Here is an 18623-nt window from a genome sequence, read left to right as displayed (position 1 = left end):
CAAGCCTGCGATTTCGAAGGGATGAGAAAGGAGTTTCGCTTTCGGTTAAGGAGGAGAGAATTTGAGATTATTATCGGGTTGAGGCGTTGGGGAAGCCATAATAGTCCCTGCATTTTAGAGAAAGGTGGATTATCTTCTTCTTTTATGGAAAAAAAAATCTGAACAAACGGTGCGGGAGGGATTGATGCTGCTGCTGCCCCTTTCTTGCGGAAGGGACTTAGAGGCGCGAAAATAAGATTTGGGATCGCAGGAAAGTTTGATTTAGGGAGAAAGCGGAGGGATCAGCCAAAGAGTTGCGGAGGCAGCGCTGGGAGGCTTCAGGCTCCTGAAGGCAGCAGGAGAAGAGGCACAACCTGGGCCCAGACACAACCACCACTCCGATGTGCTGACTCACCCACGTACTCGGACGAGGGAGACGCAGCCTCCCCGCGATCTCTCCCCGGGCTCCTTCTGGCTCTCCCTCCCTCCCACCCGCCGGCTCCCGATCCCCACCCGTCTCACCATGTCGGCTACTTCCCGAACACCACCACGAGCGGCTGCACCGGCGAGGGTGGCTTTGGAAAAAAAGGAGATCGATAGCTCGGCGAGCGTCGAGTGCGGGCTTCGGGACTTCCTTCCGTCTCTGGCGAGGAATCGCAGCCGATCGCTAAACCCCCGATCCAAAGGCGCCTCGCCAGGACGGCTCCTCCCTCTGGAACGGCGGAAGGTCGGCGCGTGCGCACTGGGTACTCGCCGCTTCGCGCTGTGAGCCGACCTGAGATCTTCGGATGCAGGGCGGTATACACATTTAATGAAAGTATACGTAATAATAATAATAGGGACCTGCCCCATCCTTTAGCTATTGTTGTTTCCCCCCTTTTAAAATACTAACAATGCAGTACTATATGAGTCTCCTCAAAAGTAAGTCCCCTTGAATTTAATGAGATTTAGTAAAGGTAAAGGGACCCCTGACTGTTAGATCCAGTCGTGACCGACTCTGGGGTTGCGGCGCTCAACTCGCTTTATTGGTCGAGGGAGCCGGCGTACAGCTTCCGGGTCATGTGGCCAGCATGACTAAGCCGCTTCTGGCGAACCAGAGCAGCGCACAGAAACGCCGTTTACCTTTCCACCGGAGCGGTACCTATTTATCTACTTGCACTTTGATGTGCTTTTGAACTGCTAGGTTGGCAGGAGCAGGGACTCGCGGGGATTTGAACCACCGACCTTATGATCGGCAAGTCCTAGGCTCTGTGGTTTAACCCACAGCGCCACCCGCTCATCCCTTAATGAGATTTAGTCCCAGGTAAATTAGTGTGGGACTGCAACCTAGATTGACACAACTGGGCGAGTTGGTGGGAATTGTAATCCAAAATGTCTGGAGGGCACCAGGTTGGTAAAGACTGGTATACATAAAAAGCTGTGGAATTATAGAGGCAATCAGGTGGCACTCTTGGCAGCACAGAGAGTCCAGAGCAAGGCATTAGGCCAGGCACCCCCAAACGTGGCCCTCTAGATGTTTTGGGACTACAACTCCCATCATCCCTAGCTAACAGCACCAATGGTCAGGGATGTTGGGAATTGTAGTCCCAAAACATCTGGAGGGCCGAGTTTGGGGGTACCTGCATTAGGCCAACCTTGCAGGAAGGCAAGTGCACTCTGTTGATGGGTGGGGCCCAAACAAATGAGAAGGGGCAACAAGTTCAAGTCAAAGCAATTTACAGAAGCTTAAGCAGCCCAGGGAAAATATCGAGGCCTTTGCCTGGCACTGAAATTACATCAAGGTCACATACAGGACATCATACTTTAATTCTGCTGTATGCATCTCAGTTACCCCTTCTGTTGCTACACTGAAGTAACTTCCCAGAAAGAAGTTGCACATGCCTCATTCTAAGTAGTATGCCAGTGTAGTGAATAAATCATGCTATTGGTCTGTGTTGATCATCTGTAAGGATTGATGATTGTTACATCCTGATTCACCAAAATTCACCCAACAACATTTTTACACCTGGACATCAGGATTTTTCTACTACTACTATCTTACCAATAACAGTCTGAATCATATCTAATGAGAGAAAATATGGGCCCTGGGATGTGTGCACATCCCTCATTCCTACCTCCTGTCTGCGCACCCTTCTCAAGGTCTTCTTGTGAAGAAAGATACATACATCTGTTATATCCTTCCTTTTTGCCGTAGCACAGTCACTCTTTTGGGGGTATGAGGAAGAATGGGCACATCATTCTTTTTTTCTGTGCTCTCACGTTTGAAAGGTACTATCTCATCACTTCAGGGTAGGAGACCTGTTGAAAGAGGACAGGATTCCTGCCCTATTAAATAGTCTGAGTAGAAAAGGTACCTTGTTATGCAAGTTACACTTGCTGAAATCCTCTCTTCTGCACAAGTATTATTCTTGCTCATCTTCACAGAATAGTAACAGACCCTAGTTGTCATAAGCTATGTCCCTAAGTATAAGCATTTTTGTTACATTTTTGCTACATTTTTGGCTGTTGTGATCAAGGATATTATTAGCTCATTGCCATATTTGTTTTGTTTATTTATTAAATTATTTATTTGTTTTGTTTATTTATTAAATTCCCATACTTCCCTTCAGCTGAGGATCATAAGGCGGTTTACAATATATTTTGACTGCCAACGCAAAAGAAAAGTTCTGATATGGAAACTTATCATTAATACAAATTTGTCTGGAGTCTCTTTTGCTATATGTGAGGCTTGTGTCTTTTTACCCTTGTAATTCCCTACTATATGACTAGATGGGAACTACTGCTTCAATTGCTATTTATTTAATCTATTATTTTCATTATGCCTTTGTATATTCAATCTCAGAGTTGGCAGCCTTGTTCAGCAAATAATCTTTTCTGTCTTTCATATCTTGTTTGCCAGTTGTGTTTACTCATCCATTTTTCTCTTTAGTTGTCAAGCAGCAACCACCCAAACTGCATCCTCTGTACCAAAAGCCATCTAAGGAAGCCCAGCAGATGGTCTAGCTGCTGTGAAACAAAGAGTTGCTTTCATTCTTAAATTTGTTTCCTCAGCTCTTTTCATTTGGTAACTCTGTAATAGAACATTTGACCTTTGCAAAGATCAAAATGTAAATAATGTTCTTTTCATGTTGTTCTTTAGCAACCATTTAAAAAGTCAAATAACATTAAAGTCCTTTTTTACTTTTAAAATGTTATTGCTGCCAAGATCTCTCTCCCCCTCTGCCTTGGAGTCCTTCTGTGATTTATCACAATACGCATTAGACCTGAACAGGCTTGTCAGCATCAGGTGATCAGAACTATAAAGCCCAACCCTCTGTGGTTTAACTTGGAAATAAGTCCCAGTGAAATCAATTAATCTAGGCTGTAGCCTTGCAGCAGAAGGCCCACTGGGTTCAGTGATGCTTATATCTAGATATGTATAGGATTGCAACCTTTTTCAAGGGAAAAGGGAGTTAGGGGGCAATCCTATACATTCTTACCTTAAGCCTTCTTGAACTCAATGGGTCTTTCTGCTAGGTAAACAGGAATATGACTGCACTGATGGAAGCAATAATATGCTTTTACTTTGTCTTAAACTCAGAAGAAAACAGGTTCAGATTCAAGACCCATCAATAAAAACATGCATAGGATTGGGCTAATTTACAAAAACAAACTGAAAAGGTTGTGGTTAAACTTACATAATGATAAAGTATGCACAGTATGTCACATTCAAAAAACCCAAATGATTTAATACATCTAGATTTTACTCTACAGTAAGTTGAAAACTTGCCATTGCATGAAATGTGAAAAGCCATTTCTTAGAACTTTATATTGTTTCCAAGAATATACTTATTACTGAAATACCAATAAGCATTTCTCAAACTATCTTATGGCTTCATTTTGGTGTTTTTTGTATAATTATGGTATTGGTTTTCACTTTGAAACATCTGCCTATTATGAAAATTGAACTAATGCTCAGAAAAAGTGTTGCCGATTTTAATTTAGCAACCACCCTGCTGTGAAAAACCTCACCTGATTTCTTCAGATCATGTTGCTGTGAAAGGAATGGGAGCAGAGCAGCTTTTCGAAGCTCATTTTGCAAATCTAGCTCAGATAGCTAGATAAAGGTCTTGTACTTAAATTCTGCTTGTGGTTTCCCAGCAGCTTCTGGTTGGCCACTGTGAGAACAGGATGCTGGACTAGATGGGCCATTGGCCTCATTCAGCAGGCTCTTATGGAACTACATGCACAAAATACGTTTTTAGCATGGAAGCATGCCTGGATCATGATCAATAATTCTATTTTTCTTCCCAAGATATAGATTTATGAGGCCCATCGATATTTCAGTTATGCTTCTACAGTGGAGTATGCATAGCTCAGTTCCTTGTAGCAGTTCTCTGAAACACATCAATGCACTTCAAATAAATGAAAATGGTAAGCAGAAATGTTTGTAGGATCCAAGCCAAGGTGTAGTGCAAATAGAAGAAGAGCATGGGCCATGAAAAAAACATTTTTACAAAGACTGCAGTAAAGTCAGTGTTTTTCTTATCTGCCTTGGGAATTTAAAACAAGCTGCATTGGATCAGATTAAAGGGCTATCTAGTTCAGCATCCTGTTCTCAGATGCCTATGGGATGCACGCAAGCATGGCATGAGTGCAACAGCCCTCTCCCCACTCTCATGTTGCCCAGCAAATATAATTGTAGATAAAATGTTAAGTATAGAAAATTTAATCATCCTAGCTTATCTGGCTACAGTTCTGAATTTTTGTATACCATCATCCACTAAAGAATGACATTTTAAAACACTGGAGAAGGCACCTGGGAGACTGTTTGGATGATGATTAAAATGTATCTGCCATTGATAAGAAACAGCTATATGCATAAGATGATAGCTGTAGATGTATGAAGTCTGTGGTACTACTTAACTTCTGATTTACAATATAGGAAATGACTTTGGTACAATATACCCAGCCAAGTTATTGTATTTCATAATATTTTTCAGAGTGAATTTTAGTTTTGGGAGTCCTGTTGACATCGTTCACATTTATTTACAGTTTGCCAACCTGCCGAATAATGCATTGGCTGCAACCGCTTTGTGTTAATTCAATTCAACATTATGTACAGCAAACATTTTCTTTGGCAGCGCCATCTTAGTCACCTCTGCTCCAAGACCATCTGCTTTGGAAGCAGAAATATGATCCTGCCTTGACAACAGCGAGACAGCTTCTGGCAATGAAACATCCTTCCTCTGCAATTGTTTTGACAGATTCCTGACTTCAGACAGTACATAATGCATGATGCCTACATTATTAGAGATTTCACTGGTGTAAAGACATTTCTGAAAACAGTGTATTTGATTTTTGTCTATGTCCATGGAACATTGGTTACATGTAGGCAATGGTAAAATGACTACAACAGTCCTGTAGAACTTGAGACCCCTCAAGGCAACCAGACCCCACTAGTGGGGAATACTAGTGATTGACAATTCCTCTGCATTTGTAGTCCCAGACCTGCAACAGAAATAGTGTTACAGTACTGAGCCTTCGGTAAGTCACCATTCATAGCTCATAGATGATATACAATTTCATAGAATCAAATAATTGTAGAGTTGGAAGCAGTGGTGTAGCGTGGCAGGGTGGGCTCACAGGGGCAGTTGCCCTGGGCGCAAAATTGTTAGGGATACAAAATTTTAACACCTGATGCTTCCTCAATACAACTGCGCGCTTCCATTGATGGGCTCTGTTGAAAACGGCTTCTCCATGAGAACCAGGAAGTGACCTCTCCTGACAATGCAATGACTCTTCTTTTCTTATCTCTGCAGCTGCAATCTCCTGGGTGATCAAATACCATTAGACAGTTGAATGCACATGCATATTCTGTCAGTTTTATAGTTTTATTGTCTTACTCTTTTTGTGAAACACTTTACAATCAAGCAGTATATAAAAGTGGTGAAATAATAATATATATAATGCAAACATTATTCAATTTTTACTTACATTTCAAGCCTATTCCACCCCAAATGTTCAGGATGGGCTAAGACATATAGAAATATATACATTAAGCTATTAAAAAGATGAAAAAATAGGCAATACAATATATCCACAATCTTTTTAGCAGTGGTCCATCAGTCGTGGAATCCTGTTACTTGGGAGGTGTTCATAGTCTTCTCATTGTTCTTTCTTCAACCTTAAGAACATTATTTTCCTGCCATGTATTGTAATGAAGATTGTACTGGTTCAATATATTAGTTCCTACTGTTTGTAACTATTGACTTGTTTTTAACAGTTTTGACTAGATTAAAGTTTTGAGAGAGTTCCTTTTAAAAGGTAGTTTAGTGTGTGTGTGTGTGTGTGTGTGTAAATAAAAGGCCACCTTGTAAGAATAATCCCCTTGGGATTCATGCTATCTTCAGGCAAGGGCTAGAGATAAAGGGGGGGGGGTTGCAGAAAATTCAGAGTAAGGTGAGAACCACTTGTCTGATGGCTTTTGTATATACATAAAAGCTAATGGCCTGAAGGCACCACCATCTAAATTTGCAGCCTTGGATTATCATTCTCACCCAAAGTGAATATAGAGCTGGTGGAAGAAGTGGGGTTATAAAATGGAAAGCAGATAAGTATGAAATAACCCCCCACACCATGTCACCTATTTCCCAGGACTGTCTGAATGCTGCTCGAGGGCCCCCCCCCCCCGGCTGAGATTAAGCATTGAATGGTTATATAAATCAAAACTAACATTTCCCAATAGTGGCCACTCAAAGATAGTCCAGGAGCAAGATATTCTGAGCTACCTTTACAAATGGAAAGGGGGCCAGAGTGTCCTCTCTGGAATGGGCATTTGTAGGAGGGGTTCGAAAAGATTTTGTGCCTTCAAACAGTTATATTCTATGTGTTTCACCATGGCTGCCTGGGTACTAGGTGTACCAGGCAGTTTACATAAAGAGATTGGCACAGTGCCCTTCCTGAAACCTTGTATGGCTGTTGATTCTGGAGACATTTTCAGCTGAATATCATGAGTGCCAGCTAGATGTGTGACTTGGGTGACTGACACCAAATGATCAGGATTGTTTTCGTAACTGGGATAATGGCACTGTGTCCAGTCTCAAATTGACACACAGAGGTGAGTTTAGGAGAGGATTTCTTGCAGTATACTATGGACACCAAATAGAAGAGTTATGTCTATGCTTTGGCAGACCTTGGATGCTAAAATTGCAGGAATTCTGGGTTGCTTTACAAATGGGGTGTGTATCAACAGAATCAAGTTTTAAGCATGGGCAGTTTGGGGGAAGAATTATTTTGCAGACAGAGAAATATAGGCACTTTTTATGCACTGTTTATGTTCTTTAGGAATACTGTCATTGAACTTCATAAAAACCCAAAAAATCTATGTATTTCAACTTTTAACACTGCTGTTAAATGGCACATAGGCTGTATTTTACAGCTACAGCATGAGAGAAGATGAGTTGTGCTACTAAAATGTTTGTAGTTTGTATTTTATACCCATAGGGGTGGAACTGCAAAATTTGTTGCTAGGTGGATATTGAGGGTGTTTTTGTTTTTAACATTGTCTCATTTTTGTCTTTGTGAGAAGGTAGTGTAGCTGAGCTCCCTGGTAGGGTCAATTTACCTGCAGAAGTGAAAATAACATCTTGTTCAAATTGGGAATATCATTAAGAGCATTAAGATAATGGTCTTTTGAGTCCCCATCTTTAGAACATGTTGGTTTATGTGCCTAGGGAAGGGAAGTAGCTGGGTGGAACAAGGAGCTATAATCTCTGTGAGTATGGGCAGATATGGTCTGGGGAGAAACTATTCAGATCTTGTAAAAAAGGGTTGACCTTAGTAATCTTCTAGCTACTGGAGTTTACCTTAGTAATATGGCGCCCTGTGCAAGGCCAAAATGTAACACCTGCCCCCTGCCAATGCATATAAGGGACCTGCAGGTCTTTGGGAAGGAGTCGTGAGGCTCTGGCAGGTCATAGAGCCCTGACACCTCCTTCCCAAAGTTGGTCAAGTGCTAACAAGGCTTTGGGAAGGAGGGAAGAAGACTCTAGGAGCCCTCACACCTTCTTCCTAAAGTCCAGAGCTTTGGGAAGAAGGGAAGGCGCCCCTTTGTGGAGTAACCAGTCACGCTGCCCTAAATCTGCCTCTGCTAGCTATTATAAAGCCATTATCCAGTGTCAGCTGATCCCCAGCTCACAGATATGGAGTAGCCATGTTAGTTACTCGTTCTCTGACAGTGTTGTTGATAAATACCGGGTTAGTCCTGAAGAAAACATCAATAAAGGACCAGCCTGGTATGACTTGCAGAGACCTGGGTGATTTACCTTTGACCCAGCTTTGCACCCAAGGGTACTCAATCCAGCATCAGCACAGATTGGAGAGAGGGTGTGTGTCACCATCATTCATATATCTTTCACTGTCCTCATCAGGAAGCCGATCCCCTTTGTAACAGCATTTGAGGGCTTGTTCTTGGTGCTGATCCTGAAAAACAGACTAATGCAAAATATGGCAGCCACAGTGCTATTGAGGAGCAGTCTGAACACACAATTCCCATTCCAAAATGATTACACTGGTTAACAATTATTTTTCTAGGCCCAATTCAAGGAGCTTACATTTCTGCTTAAAGTCATGAATGGCCAGGGACCCCCAAACCTTAAAAAAAAACACCTCCTCACATACCAACTTGTCTAAGTCTTAAGCTGAATGGATAAGGCCCACCTGGTGGTTCTTGTGCAGGGGGATTGCACAGCGCTGTGAAATGCACAGCACTAATTTCCTACAAGGGAAAGCGCAGAATCCATAAAATGGGAGGATAACATATGGAACGTGTAAGGTGCATGTATCATTACAATTAGATGGAAATTATTTTTATGGTGAATGACCCCTAGACTTGTTGCATAGCCCTACCCATTCTTGAATCCTGATAATTTATTGGGCTTTAGATTAGACCTGAAGATGGAATGAAATGGTGAAAATGACCTTTTACCGGCTGTGTCTAAAATGCTGTTTTAATGGGGGCCTAATCTAAAATCCATTTTAATCAATTGTTTTTCATAGTAAGAACTTCTATTTGTTCCACTGCCAACACTTTAAGAGACAAAAATATTAAGCTAATAAAAGTTGCATGTTAAAAAAGAAAGGTGAAACAGAGAAGCATCCAATGTGAAGGTTTGAGACGAAAAGTGTTACATCCCTGACATTTGAACTGCAATTCTGTACTCATTTACCCTGGATCTATGCCCCACTGAACTCAGTGGGATGAACTGCACATGCCTATCCATTTCTACTCAGCACGGCCAGCCCAAATCTTTTTGGCATCTGAGATGAACCACAGAATGGTGCCCACCGCCCACCAGACCAGGAAAGAAGGGGTTTGAGTGAAGATCTACATCAGGAACCAAGGTGGAAAATCATATCAACCCCACCAGTCAGTTGAAAGGGAATCAAAGGCTGTCATGGGGCAGGGAGGGAGAAGGGTCCCATTCTGAACCATGCCAGGTGGGTGCAGATAGACCAGGAGACCCCAGAGGGCAGCTCCTGCCATTCCCTCCTGGGTCTGCTGTTCCCGTGGAACCTGCGGTGGCCTCACTTTGCCTCATGCTGGCCCTGCTACCCAGAAGCCAGTCCTACGGAAATCAGCGGGGCTTACTCCCCAGTAAGCAGGGCGAGAACTGCAGCTTTACTGCCGATATGGTCCGAGTTCGTGCGCTGTTCGGCCTCCCGCCGCCCTCCACCTCCGACCGTTAGGATCCAATTGTCCTGGGGGGGGGCGGGGGGGCGCGTGGAGGATTTTCTACTTCGTCGGTGCTTTCGGCGCCTACTGCCACGTGACTTCATGAGGCGGCGGGGCAAAACTTCGTTCGCCACACCGGACCCTCCTGAAAGTCGTTATTTCTCAGAGCGTGGAAGCGCGCGCGAACGGACCGTTGCAGCCGTTGAGCTCTGGGAGGCGACCGCGAGTTCCCTCTGAGGGAGCGCAGCGAGCGAGGGAGAAAGAGATACTTTTACCTTTCCCTCTCTCTCTCTCCCTCCTCCCCCCTTTTACCCACCATGCTCCGAGTCCGGACTCTCAGCCTCTGCCGTCGCCGCCGTTTGGGCTCCGCTCGCCGCCGCCGCCTCGCTCCGCGTGCCTTTCTTTCGACGAAGATGAGCGAGGCAAAGCCGGGAGGGAAGAGAAGCTGACGGCCTCCCAGCTTTTCCCGCGCGACCACCATGAGGGAAGAGAAAGAAGCCTCCCCCTCCTGCTCCCCCCTCGCTCCTCACAGGCATAACAACAAACTTGCCAGCCCGCCTCCTTCTGCCCCGGCCGGCGCGGAGCCCAGCCTGAGGAACGGCTACGTGAAGGGCCACGCCAACCCGCTGCCGCAGAGCCCGCCGCTCGCCTCTGTCTCGCTGCTCCGGGCCGCTTGCCCGCGGGGCTCCCTCTCCGTGGGGCTGGGCGCCCTGGCTGCCGCTTCGGCGGCGCTGCTGCTCTCGTGCTGGCTCGCCTGGAGCGAGGGCGAGAGGAAGGCGGCGGCCGCGGCTCCGGGGGCGCTGCTGTTGCCGCTGGCGGGACTGGGCCAGTGCCTGAGCCCGCTCTTCACCCTCGCCTGCGCTTTCTTCTTCCTCACCTGCTACCTGGCCCGGGACGAGCCCGGCGGCCCCCGGTGGCTCCTGGCGCTGCCGCTGTGCTGCCAAGCGGGGGACTTGGCGGCGCTGCTCTTCCCCTGCCGAGAGGAGGCGGCCCCCGACCCCCCGACGGCCCAACTGCAGGTGCTGGCGGGCCGGCTGCTGGCCACGCTGAGCACAGTGGCCGGGCTGACCCTCGCGCAGCGCAGCCTCGGGCACCGCAGGAGACTCCTGCTCCTGGCTTTCTCCGCCCTCGTGTGGCTGCTGTCGCTCTCCAGCCTGGGCTCTCTGGCCCCGGCCCTTAGGCCCCTGCTGTCCGGCGCCGTCGGAGTGGCGGGGTGCCTGCTGGCGCTGCTGGGCGGACCGCGCTGCGCCTTCGCCTCCTGCTGCTGTTGCTCGCCCGGGCGGGAGCCCCAGCCGCCGCCGCACGACCACCGCCAGTCTCCTTACCCCAAGTCGCCGAGCGGCGCAGCAGAGGAAAAAGTGCCCGTGATCCGACCCCGGAGGAGATCCAGCTGCGTGTCTTTGGGGGAGACGTCCACCAGTTACTATGGGAGCTGCAAAATGTTCAGGAGACCCTCGTTGCCTTGCATTTCCAGAGAACAGGTAAGCCTTCCTCCGGCAGGGAGGTGAAGGGTAACTTTTCTCTTACAGAAAACTTTGGCCTCAGCCAGGGACGCTGGAGAAAGAAGATCGCAGTTTGCTTGCTAGGCGCTCAGGCCACTAATTTTGATGCTTTGGGTTTATCTTAAATCCGGGGTGAAACTGAACATTCCGATTTGGTCTGTACTTAGAACTCTAGTCTCCTGGTATAAACTTCCAGAGAGGGAGCTGCTGAAGAAAAAACAACAAGAGTCTTGTATGCTCTGATATTATTGGCTTTTGAGGTGCTACATGACTATTTGTTCTGCTTCCTGATATTCTACCCCTTTTGAAAACTTGCATGCTCCATGCTCAGTTACATAGGAACATAAAAATGAAACCTTATTAGGACTTTGTAACAGGACAGCAAAAATGGTGAAGTGATGTATTTTGGGTCAGTAACTTCTACAGCAAGAAAGACTTTTCAGTTGCAAAGTTAGTATGAATTTCCAGACTGAATTTCCACGCAACCATGGAGCTTTTGGAATTAGCCAGGTAGTGCCATGGAGAAGGATGGGGGAAAGTGTGAACATGCAAACAGAATTCTTTTGCCAGTGAAGAGGATGTTTGTTCACAGTTTTTCGTGCAGCATTGCTTATCATTTGATCCATTGAAATCCAGCAAACTGGGCAAGCTTCACTTGCTAAAAAAACAAAGGAGCATTTTAACAGAATTTGAGAGGCAACCTGTTATGCTTTGAAAACATAGAGGACTAATAACGGTTTCATGTGGTGCCAAGAAACAAGGCTGAGGAAAGAATACTGCGAATCCTGTATCAACATTAGAGAATAGGGTTTCAGTATGTTAAGCTAGTAGCATTTGTTGTATGAAAAGCTGAAATTCAGCTCTGAAGTGAGACAAAGCATTTACTGGCTGTACTGTCATAGGAAACAACTGGCATATGTAGTGTGTATGTGTGATTGAATCAAGCCATCTTTGTCAGCAGGAATTGTGCTTGAAGGGATTTTTAGTGGGCACATTTTTTTCTATTCTTCTGTAATTTACCTTGTGCATAATACATTATCTTGCGTCAGCAAAGTGAATACACCAAATAGAAATAGTCAGATACTGGAAAAACTTTAGAGCTGACAGCTAGTATGGGATTTCCTCCTAACTGGAAAAATTGACTATCACACAAAAATTGGCCAGTAACAAATTAAGAAAGCATTTGAGGAGTTTCTATTGAACTGGCTCCACCTTATGTTGCATCAAGAAACTTATTATTAATGTGTATCCTAAGGCTGCAATTCTATGCACAAATACAGTAGTGGGAGTAAGCCCTATTGAAATCAGTAGGACTGGTTTCTGAGTAAACATATACAATATATGGTTGGGCAGTCTAGTTCTCAGACACCAAGCTTTTCTATACAGTACTGAGGTTTTGTGTGAAGTGAAAAAGCATATGGATATGCTGGAACTTAGAAATGTACTGTATGGCTGCTTAGTTTGTTTTATTGTAATGTGATTGTATTTTTTGATTAAAATCTTAAGTTCTGTGTGTCTCCAGCAAGCTGTTCTTGAACACAGTCTAAGATTTATTGCTTAGTTTTCTAAAACTTTTTGTTCATATTTACTATGATAAAGGAAATTTACATTGCATTTTTATTTTAAATAAAGTAGAAATTAACTGAAAGTATCATCTTTGTTATAGAGCATAGGATTATTAGTAGGCCTTCAGAAATAGTTTTGTAGTCAGATGTTTGAAGTAGCCTAGTAATAAATAGAGTAAATAATGTAATGTATACGGTATAAATAATAGTAAATGCCCTTTGTATATAGGGCTTTTTTAGCGTAAAACATTGCAAATAGAGGAACATGAATATTTTAATTTCCACACCTTTTTCTTTAGCTTTTTTCTTTAAACATTAAAAAGCCAATTCATATTGCTCAAAAGGAGTTAATAGGTGTTGTATATCAGTTAGTAACTCTTAATGTAGCCAATTACCTTAGTATTCAGATCATGGCCTTATTATGCCAGAAGTTTGTACCAAACTAATTTTATGTAGTTTTTTAAAGTACACTCCCTTCTTTCTGCAGGGAGATTCAAGCAAGTTTAAAAAATCCATTTAATAATACAGTATATTATATTATATACATATGATCAATCTTAATGGTGCAAATATCTCTTCCTAGCTTTCTAGCCGAGACCATATAACACTGGTCCTGAGAGACCTGCATTGGCTCCGAGTACGTTTCGGAGCATAATTTAAAGCGTTGGTGCTGACCTTTAAAGCCCTAAACGGCCTCGGTCCTGTATACCACTCCCATCATTCAGCCCGGACACTGAGGTCCAGCCCTGAGGGCCTTCTGTTTGTTCCCTCACTGCAAGAAGTGAGGTTACAGGGAACCAGGCATAGGGCCTTCTCAGTAGTGGTGCCTGCCCTGTGGAACGCCCTCTCATCAGATGTCAAAGGAAATAAACAACTATCTTACTTTTAAAAGAAATCTGAAGGCAGCCCTGTTTGGGGAAGTTTTTAATGTTTAATGCTGTATTGTGTTTTTAATATTTGGTTGGAAGCCACCTAGAGCGGCTGGGGAAACCCAGCCAGATGGGCGGGGTATAAATAATAAATTATTATTATTCTATTTTTTTAAGCAGTACACTGTGTGTTTAATCCTGTACGTATCTGCACAGAATAAATCACATTAAGTTCATTGGGGCTTACTGTCAAATAAATGGGCAAGGAGCTGCTGTCTAAGAGTTAATTTATTTGAGCATTTAAATAATTTGTTTCATACATATAGCACTTGAAATTTCACTTTCAGAAAACACAAAACAAATCAAATTCTTTCATTGAGGGAGTGTGGTCGAAATGCAAGAAAGTCAGTCTGTCCCTCAGTACAATTTTAGATCTAGAAACTTACTTTAAAATTGCACAATTGGTACATTATTATGGTGTAATTCTGTGGTGCCAGTTCCAAAGCACAGATCAAACAAGATGGAAACAAACACATATTATATACACGAATTTGGGCACGAATGTGCCCATTAAATTATTTGTAAGTTTCTTGAACACTGGAAGCTTGCACTAAAAAGTATTTGTTTGCCGTATTAGACTACAGTGGAACCTTGGTTCTCATTTGACTCCCAAAACCGTTCAAAAACCAAGGCGCAGATTCCGATTGGCTGCAGGAGCTTCCTGCACTCAAGCGGAAGCCATGTCGCACGTTCAGCTTCCGAAAAACATTTGCAAACCGGAACACTTACCGTATTTTTCCATGTATAAGACGACCCTTATTTTTTTAAAACCCGAAATTAAGAAATTAAGTTGTTTAGCTTTTTGGGAGGGTGGGGGAGGTCACTTCTGCCAGTCGCTCCCCGCCTGCCTGCCACTGCTGATCGCTTGCCACAGCCACTACCAATTGCACATCTGTCCGCAGCCACCAATTGTCTGCCCGCTTGCCACCACCAACAGCACACTCACCCACTTGTTGCAGCCGCCAATCACCTGCCTCGTCACAGCTGCCAATCACCTGCCCAGTTACCACAGCCACAGCCACCAATCACCGACCCAATCGCTGCTGCCAATATCCTGCTTGCTGCTGCCATTAATCACACGTCTCCCCTCTTCATTCACTATCCATGTATAAGATGACACCCAATTTTTGCCTAATTTTTTTTTTAGCAAAAAGCATCGTCTTATACATGGAAAAATACAGTACTTCCGGGTTTGCGGCATTCAGGAGCTGATTTGTTCAACAACTAAGCCATTCTGGAACCAAGGTACCACTGTAGATACATGATGTGGTAAGAGCAACCGTGTACATTTCCCTGATACAGAAATGGTGTAATGTTTGGAAAGGAACCTGTATGGAAGAGGTGTGCAAGTTTCAGATGAGGAAATTACTTGTTTATCTCCCCAGTGCAAGTTCCTTTTTTAATGTCACACTAATCGTGGCAAAACAGGAAGCACATCTCATTCATGAATTGTGCTTCTTCTCTCACATCAAAAGAACATGTAGCATTTGTAATTTGCTGTAATTATTCCAGTCTCCCCTTCTTGGGGAAAGTTCTTGAGTGGGTGGTCACTGACCAGATCCAGGTGCTTCTGAAAGAAACTGATTTTCTAGATCCATTTCAATCAGGGTTTAGGCCCAGTTTTGGCACAGAAGCTGCTTTGGTCACCTTGTATGATGACTTCTGTTTGGGAAGAGACAGGGGAAACATGTCCTTGTTAATTGTCCCCAATGTCTCAGCAGCTTTCCAAACCATTAACCATGGCATCATTCTGGAGTGGCTTCCTGAGTTAGAGGTGCTTGGCACTGGTTTGCAGTGGTCTGGTTCTACTTGGATTATCGTTTCCAGACGGTGATGCTTGGGGAGTGTTCTTCAGCCCTGTGGAGCCTTCAGTGTGGGGCTCATCAGGGCTCATTTTTATTTCCTGTGCTGTTTAATATCTACATGAAACCTCTGAGTGGGGTTATTCCGAGTTTTGGAGTATGTTGTGAGCAATATGCTGATGATACCCAGCTCTACTTCTCTTTTATATTGTTTTGCCTCAGTAATGGATTGAGTGAGAGCCAACAAACTGAAGCTCAATCCAGATAAGATTGAGGCACTATTAGTGGGTGGTTCCCTAGAGTAGAGTGGCCTGCTCGATGGGGTTACACTTCCTCTGAAGGAGCAGGTACATAGCTTGGAGGCACTTCTGGATTCTTCGCTTTCTCTTGAGGTGCAAGTGGCCTCGTTGGCAAGGAGTGCCTTCCATTAGCTTCAGCTTGGTGGGGCCTCACTGTGCTGCTGTCTTGACAGGGATAGCCTAACTTCTGTCATCTATGCTCTGGTAACCTCCAGATTAGATAACTTCAATGTATTTCAGCTGGTGCAGAATTCAGCGCCAGGTTGTTCCCTGGAGCAAGACTGTTTGAGCGTATTGCACCAATCCTGGCTCAACTGCACTGGCTGCCAATTAGTTTTGGAGCCCAATTCAAAGTGCTAGTTTTGACCTATAAAGCCTTAAATAGCTCAGGACCATAATACCTGAAGGACCTCCTGAACTGACCTGGACCCTGCAATCATCACCTCCCCATGGCTGCTAAGGGGCACCTAACACTTGTCAATACAGAAAAGTGGGGAATGGAAGAGGCGTGAATTTGGAGATATTTTTGCATCCGGGCAGCACTTTTTCTTCTGAATTTATAGGCAAGGAAGGGATTATCTGCCTTGTCAACTTCTGCACGATGGAGATGGGATCCTTTTTAGGCAGACACAGTGGTTTCTTTATAAAGGGCAGGCTCTGAATATCTACATCTTATCCACAGTCTGGTTAGACATTGAGTTAAATCAATGCCACAATATTTCTGTTAAATAAACATTTATTGTAAGGAAATCAGAATAATACGATCTTTCAAGTATAAAAGGAAATAACCTGTTTCAAAAAAATGTTAACACGCCACCCCCTGCTGGTATCTAGGATACAGAAGGGACAAGATACAAAATACTTTCTTAGTTCTAGTGTTTTTTTGAGTCTTTGTTCAAGCCTTTTTCATAACTTTCATACACCGTCAGACTCATGCTGCCTGGGCTGGCTTTCCCTGGCTGGGAACAGTTTCGGCTACAGATGTAGTTCGGGTAAGCATTAGGAAGTGAGATTATTCTAGAAGAGAGTGAATTTAATTTCCCAGGAGATTTGTGTCCCACCCTTTAATAGGAAAATCATCCATCATTTACCAAGGTGTCCACACCCCTTTAGAAATATAGCTGATCAATATTGCAGAGGCAGGGCATGTGAAACCTAATCAGGGCTAGAAAAGATATGAAAGGCAGTTCACACACCTAAGCTTGGGGAAACTTCCGCTTAGCAATGAAGTGCATTTCAGTTAAAGATTCTAGCGCAGGGCGGTCCAACTTTTCATACCAAGTAGGCTGCAAGTGTATTTCAGCACGGGCCTGCACACTGCCTTGTCGTGCACTGTGCGGGGGGGGGGGGGGAGCGAGGCCAAAATTGGAATTCCCCCAAGCCCTCCTGCCATCCCAAAGCTGCACTGGTCTTTGTCATGACAGGCTCTGACAGGGTCCTAGAGCCCTCCTACCTAGATTAGCTTCAACCAGAGCCAGGGCCTTTTCAACACTGGCTCCGGCCTGGTGGAACGCTCTGCCTCATGAGACCAGGGCCCTGCAGGATCTGATTTCTTTCCGCAGGGCCTGTAAGACAGAGTTGTTCCGCCTGGCCTTTGGCTTGGAGCCAATTTGATTCCCTCCCTCTCTTTCTTTCTTTCTTTCTTTCTTTCTTTCTTTCTTTCTTCTTTCCTTCTCTTCCTGCGAGGAGGCTACATTTTAATAATTTAATGTTTCAATATTTTAATTTTGTTTTAAGTTGTAATCATTCAACTTGTTTTTATTATTGCTTGTAAGCCGCTCTGAGCCCGGCCTTGGCTGGGGAGGGCGGGGTATAAATAAAAAAATATTATTATTATTATTACTTTCCAAAGCTGGGAAAGCACTAATTAGGCTTTAGGAAGGTGTTGGGAGGACTCTAGGACCCTGTCAGAGCCCTCACACCTCCTCAAAGCCAGTGCCTAACTTTGGGAAGGCAGGCAAGGGCTGGAGGAGGCATCAAATGTTGCCACGGGATGCCCAAAAAGGCCTCAAGGGCCACAGAAGAGTTTATATTTACTGTATTTTTCGCTCTATAGGACGCACTTTTCCCCCTCCAAAAATTAAGGGGAAATGTGTGTGTGTCCTATGGAGCGAATGCAGGCTCCTTGGATTCAGCGATATCAACGCAAAGCCTCCAAAGTGCAGAGGGAGTGCTCCCTCCATGCTCTGGAGGTTATGTGTTGCTTTCGCTGAAGCCTGGGGAGCGAGAGGGGTCGGTGCTCTCGCTCTCCAGGCTTCAGGGATAGCCACCTGAAGCCTTTGGAGCGCAGCGGGACCTCGCACTGCGCTCCAAAGGCTTCACAACCTTGCCGCCGCTCCCGGACCTGTTCTGGGGGCTGGGGTCGGGGGAAGCTTGGGCTCCCCCTGCCCCCAGCCCCGCAAGCTCCGGGAGCCAGGGCAAGGTTGCGCGCAACCTTGCTGCCGCTCCTGGACCTGTTCTGGGGGCTGGGGTCGGGGGAAGCTCGGGCTTCCACTGCCCCAGCCCCGAGGCTAAAAGCAAAGCCAAGACAGCAAGCGGGATCCATCCCGCTCGCTGTCTTGGCTTCTGCCAAAGCCGCGCGCAACCTCTCCACCCGGAAGAGGTTGTGCGCAGCTAAAAATGAAGCCAAGACAGCAAGCGGGATGGATAAGATTTTTTTTCTTGATTCCCCCCCCCCTAAAAACTAGGTGCGCCTTATGGTCCCGTGTGCCTCATGTAGCGAAAAATACGGTAACTCCTCTCTGAAGACTGATTAGCTTCCTTTAGTCAATGGACAGGGACAATATACATCTGGTTGATGGTAGCTTCACAAACTCTTGTGTTACTGAAGCC

The 18623-nt window shown here is 44.9% G+C and overlaps 2 protein-coding genes and 1 long non-coding RNA gene across 4 annotated transcripts in view; 1 reads left to right on the top strand and 2 right to left on the bottom strand.

The window, feature by feature from the left end:
• PSMA1 (proteasome 20S subunit alpha 1) overlaps positions 1-18623 on the bottom strand; it is a 355542-nt gene that overhangs the window by 9939 nt on the left and 326980 nt on the right. The window contains exon 1 of one of the 2 annotated variants that reach the window (XM_083590382.1): positions 502-993. The exons of the other annotated variant lie outside the window; for it this stretch is intronic. Coding sequence (XP_083446508.1) covers positions 502-831 — 330 coding nt within the window. The 5' untranslated portion in view covers positions 832-993. Of the gene's footprint in view, positions 1-501; positions 994-18623 lie in introns of those variants that run through there. 2 annotated transcript variants of the gene reach the window in all.
• On the bottom strand, positions 6621-8361 carry LOC310751307. Its single transcript, XR_014542452.1, has 2 exons — positions 8286-8361; positions 6621-7585 (listed from the first exon to the last, which is right to left on the bottom strand). It is a non-coding gene; the product is annotated as an uncharacterized lncRNA (long non-coding RNA).
• The window catches only part of PDE3B (phosphodiesterase 3B), a gene marked incomplete at its 5' end in the record, with an annotated part of 48340 nt that continues 39890 nt past the window's right edge, over positions 10174-18623 (top strand). Inside the window, one exon of the mRNA XM_083589446.1 lies at positions 10174-11175. Coding sequence (XP_083445572.1) covers positions 10174-11175 — 1002 coding nt within the window. The remainder of the gene's footprint in view (positions 11176-18623) is intronic.

This window comes from Podarcis filfolensis (assembly GCF_964270895.1).
Source record: "Podarcis filfolensis genome assembly, chromosome: 1".
Taxonomy (NCBI): Eukaryota; Metazoa; Chordata; class Lepidosauria; order Squamata; family Lacertidae; genus Podarcis; species Podarcis filfolensis.
Note: the sequence above shows the minus strand (reverse complement) of the source record. Positions and strands in the feature narration are given on the sequence as shown.